At 26.9% G+C, this 5288-nt stretch overlaps 2 protein-coding genes across 2 annotated transcripts in view; both read right to left on the reverse strand.

Annotated features, from left to right (window-relative positions):
* Positions 1-2465, reverse strand: part of LOC124421048 — a 10707-nt gene extending 8242 nt beyond the window's left edge. Inside the window, exons 1-2 of the mRNA XM_046955854.1 lie at positions 2394-2465; positions 1417-1495 (exon numbers count right to left, since the gene is read on the reverse strand). Of these exons, the coding sequence (XP_046811810.1) occupies positions 1417-1440 (24 nt within the window). The 5' untranslated portion in view covers positions 1441-1495; positions 2394-2465. The remainder of the gene's footprint in view (positions 1-1416; positions 1496-2393) is intronic.
* Positions 2466-3375: 910 nt separating this feature from the next.
* Positions 3376-5288, reverse strand: part of LOC111686778 (P protein-like) — a 4263-nt gene continuing 2350 nt past the window's right edge. The window contains exon 4 of the mRNA XM_046955856.1: positions 3376-3423. Within this exon, the coding sequence (XP_046811812.1) occupies positions 3376-3423 (48 nt within the window). The remainder of the gene's footprint in view (positions 3424-5288) is intronic.

Genomic DNA, 5288 nt, shown 5'->3' on the forward strand with positions numbered 1-5288 from the left:
TCTGTTCTAGTTCTGTTCTAGTTCTGTTCTAGTTCTGTTCTGTTCTAGTTCTGTTCTAGTTCTGTTCTAGTTCTGTTCTAGTTCTGTTCTAGTTCTGTTCTAGTTCATAGCTTCTGCAATTGATCATATAAAATTCTCCTGATTAACCTTGAAAGTATGCATGAGTAATAGTTCCCATTATTAGCAAAATAATAGAATTTTAATTAGATCCACAATCAAAACAAAATAAATGACTAAGACGCTAATAATTTTAATGCAAAAAGACAATTCAATGACGGCATTCATAAAATTTGAAATTAATTTCAAAAGCCAAATTTTAATTTGAGTGAAATAAAATATTAAAATTTATATAGAAGTAAAATGCACAAAAAATTCGATAAGTTTTTCCTCAAGTTAAACTTGAGGAATTGAGCATTATGAAATTGTTACAATAAAAATAAAAGTTACATTGTCATAAAGTAATTGCACATGGATTGTGTAAGCAAAATATCAGTGATTGAAAAAAAAGCAAGTGATAAGGTATCCAAAGTTTACAGTAATGGTTAGAAACTTCGGCATACACAAAATAGTGATTGTAGTTTGATCATAAGACTGAGCTAGTGATCTACGTTTTATGTGATCATGAAAATTTTCTTATAAAAAATTAAACAATTAAAGGATTGTTGGCAAATAAAATGGGTTTTGAACATTTTTCAAATGAAATGCAAAATTTAAAAATCTGTCTCTAATGAATTATATTTCCGTTCGTTAGCATTTAAATCATAATGTGGAGGCAAGTATTGATTTACAAATGTTTTGTTTTTTTCTGTTTTTCTTTAATATGTTTCCAATTATTGCTCATACGCCTTAAATATTTGTTCTTTCTTACAAAATTTCAATTTTTACGTACATTGACCGAGTTGGTTTGCAGCCAAAAAATGTATTATTTGTAATTAATTTGGCTGATGTTTTTTTCGATTATTTATTTTTTGTATTAAACTGTCGTGGCGTTTAGCGGTGGTTTTGTCATATGTAAGTAAGTATTAGTAAAATACTTATGAATGGTGAAAAGAAAACGACAAAAAAAACTTTTAAACAAATTTATATTTATGCATTTATTTGTGACAAATATTGGGGGCAGATTAAAATCCAAATACGAAATTGAGTAAGTTTTCTCAAACAAATTGTTGGGTTGAAAGAAAATATTAAAAATGGATATTTTTAAAATGCTGCGTTGGTGCATTGTCGTTAATAGTGGAGAGGTGGGGGGGAACCTTTGAGAATATTATATTTATTTTTAACATTTAGTTGACATTTTTGTTATACGAATTATCGATTTTTTATTTCCATGAATGTAAAATTTAAGATAATTTTTTTTAATAAAGTAAAATTGGGATGTATTTAATAAAAGAAAAATAATACATTTAGAATACTTACTAAGGTATTATCAAACACTTGCATGTTGGCAGTGTGATCACAGTTTCCGGTATAACAAAATCGATGAAAAAATCCTTTTGGGTAGAAATCGTAAGGAATTAGTTAATTTGCAAGTAAACTCTTTTAGAATTTTATTTATTATTTTTTCATGATTTAAAAGATTTTTTAGAAAGTCCTAGATCTGTTCTAGTTCTGTTCTAGTTCTGTTCTAGTTCTGTTCTAGTTCTGTTCTAGTTCTGTTCTAGTTCTGTTCTAGTTCTGTTCTAGTTCTGTTCTAGTTCTGTTCTAGTTCTGTTCTAGTTCTGTTCTAGTTCTGTTCTAGTTCTGTTCTAGTTCTGTTCTAGTTCTGTTCTAGTTCTGTTCTGGTTCTGTTCTGTTCTAGTTCTGTTCTAGTTCTGTTCTAGTTCTGTTCTAGTTCTGCTCTTGTTCTGTTCTAGTTCTTTTCTAGTTCTGTTCTAGTTCTGTTCTAGTTCTGTTTTAGTTCTGTTCTATTTCTCTTCTAATTCAGTTCAAGTTCATTTCCAATTTCACTTCAGTCCTAATTCAGTTCCAGTAGAATCTACTTAAGTTCTAATTCAGTTCACTTTTAGTTTTAGTTCAGTTCTATTTCACTTCTCGTGGAGTTTCATTTCTTTTTTTAGTGAAGTTGTACTTCATTTCCAGTTCTGTTTAAGTTAAATAATAGTTTGGTTTTAGAATATTAAATAAATTTGGAAAAAAATAAATTAAAAATTATAAAATTTTTAATATAAAGTTGAAATATTATTTATTTAGCCACTTGTATATTTATTTTTAGAGTTTTTCACTATTATGTCATCATGTTAAAATCATATTTTATTTCACATATTTTCCTTAAATTCAATAATTTTTTCCAATTTTTATATTTTATTTTTTCACAATTTGTTTTTTTTTCAATTCTCATTTTGTTTTTAATTGTTTATTTTCATGCAATTGCAATTTTCAATTTTTTCACCTTTTTTTAACAAAATGTATACACTTCTTCAAAAAAACTCAATTCTTTTTTAAATTATTTTTTTTTCTTACAAACGAAAAAAAAATCTGTCTCTGTGATCGTTTTTTACGTTTTGAATCGCGTCGTTCAACTAAAGTGGCCAAAGATTTTGTAGGAGATGAGACCAAACGAATCATTCATATAAAAACAACAACAAAACACACACTGTATAGTCTTTTAGATATATGTAAATTCTTAAAGATTCATCATACTGTTGTTGTTGTTGTTTGTTGCTGTCACTGGTGTTGTTGTTGTTGTTTGTGTTCTTGTTATTAGCTATATAATATATTAAAGATCATTTATTCAATATGATGGTTGTTGTAGCTGATATTTTTGTGCTTGTGTTATTCAACAACAGAAATATTAAAAAAAATACACATACATATATACTAAAAAGTTCAGCTGCTTGCTTACTGCAGGCAACATTTTCTTTCATCGCTCTTGCTGCTGCTTTTTCTGGTGTTCCTTTAGTCAACATTTGTCGTTTGGTGTTAAGAAAAAAAGACATTCAATCGTACATCTACGTATACATATATATATATGTGTTTTTTAAATCTATTTCTTTTGATTTGGAGACATTTTTTGGAATGTAGAAAAAAAAAACAAAATTTTTAGTATACGTGCCAGCAGCTAAATTTTAAAATATACTTATGTGTTAAAAAAATATATATTTTTTGGTCAAAACCCACACTTTTTTAATGAAATTTTATTTTTAGCTTTATTTGTAATTATTAGGGAAAATATAGCTAAAGCATAGCAATAAGTCTATTTAATATATTTGGGAAAATTCATTTTATATGACAAAATTTTTGAGCATAAAAGATTCCAATTTACATGCCTGAGCTTAAGAAGGTGAAATATTAATAAATTGTTTTTGAAAAGAAGTAGTGATGGGTGCTATTTTTAGGTGCAATCTTATTAGAAATGAATTATGTGGCAACATATTTTTAATGGGGTCTAACAGAAGCATAACCACTTGCTAAATTATAAAATAGCTAAAATAAATAATAATTAAAGGTAAATAGAGTGGAAGACTTCCTACAAGAACAGAACTGTAGCAGAACTGAAATAGAACTATGTCAAAATTATGACAAAATAAGAAGAGAACTAGAACAGAAATAGAACAGAACTAGAACAGAACTAGAACAGAACTAGAATAGAACTAGAATAGAACTAAAACAGAACTAGAACAGAACTAGAACAGAACTAGAACAGAACTAGAACAGAACTAGAACAGAACTAGAACAGAACTAGAACAGAACTAGAACAGAACTAGAACAGAACTAGAACAGAACTAGAACAGAACTAGAACAGAACTAGAACAGAACTAGAACAGAACTAGAACAGAACTAGAACAGAACTAGAACAGAACTAGAACAGAACTAGAACAGAACTTGAACAGATAAAAATTTTTGCTTGGAAAAACAAAATCTTTTATTGTCTTCATCTTTTGCATATTAAAAATATCAACAATATAATTTTCTTCTTTTTAATATAAATTTTCATAAAATATTAATTTCATAACGTTTCAAATAAAAAGCATACAAATTATGCATGTATAAAAATTATTAAGAAAAAAAAAAAACTCAAAAGTAAATAAATAGAAAAAGCATAAAAATGAGAACTGAAAAAAGCCTCGAGATCTACTACTGTTGCCAAGAAAAACAAACTGTGGAATAATAAAAAACGAATGAACAACAAAAATCTACATATTTTCAATAGCAAAAACAAACCAAAATGGAAAATGGAAAATGTGTAGAACCGGCAGCTAGAAAAAAAAAGAATCAAAAATATCAACACAATTAACATGATTTTTTTCTCGCTTTGTGATTGTTTTCATTTTTTTTGTAGTCTTCAACTTGTTAAATGTTGTTTTTTCTCTGACTCTGGGATGGATGGCAATTTAAAAAAACTGTGTATAGAATTTTTTGCGAGGTATTGTTTTTTTTTTTGAAGTGAAATTATTATAAATATGAACAAACAACTTATTTATTTTCACGAAACAGATATTAATAAGATATGTATAGAATAAATATAAGGGACGTACTGTAACAAAAAGCACAGACATTTTCTAGTTTTTAAAACAATCAGCATCCAAACAAAATGTTTGAATCTAAAATATTCATGCCAAAAAATTTAAATTTTCCATAAAAAATTTTTAATTTTTTTTTCACATTCACTAACCCGCACCTACTTATTGCTATCCTGCTTTTAACCATAAATAAAACCACATGTGTGTGTATATGGGTGTACTTAACTGTATTAAATTAAAAATATAATAATATTCATGTGTTTTATAATAAATTCATTAAAATTCCAAATACTTTCTAAATTCAGCAGCAAGATTTGCTGTTTGAATATTACTTTGCATTGAGGTTTTGACATTAATTCTCCTTCCACCACAAAATCCATATTCATTATTTGTATGACGAAAAATTTCGCTTGAAATGAAAAATCATTATAAATTCTTTATTAACAAAGTGTGCCTAATGATCTGTTTCGTTAAACAAATTGCGTAAATTAATGAGATCGGTTTAATGATTTTATTTTATGTATAATTAGGAAACAAGCAAATTATTAATAAATCTGTTAACACGTAATTGGAAAGTACATTTATTTCAATAAACAATAATTATAAAAAAAAACTTGACGTAAAAAGCAAGAATATGTGAACATCCACTAATTGTTTATATCAAAAAAAGGAGCGAAGTTAATTTTCGATAAAATTCTTATTTGTTCTAGTCCTGTTCAATTCTAGTTCTGTTCTGGTTCTTTTCTAGTTCTGTTCTAGTTCTGTTCTAGTTCTGTTCTAGTTCTGTTCTAGTTCTGTTCTAGTTCTGTTCTAGTTCTGTTCTAGTTC

The sequence above is a fragment of the Lucilia cuprina genome, chromosome 6 (assembly GCF_022045245.1).
Source record: "Lucilia cuprina isolate Lc7/37 chromosome 6, ASM2204524v1, whole genome shotgun sequence".
NCBI classification, from domain to species: domain Eukaryota; kingdom Metazoa; phylum Arthropoda; class Insecta; order Diptera; family Calliphoridae; genus Lucilia; species Lucilia cuprina.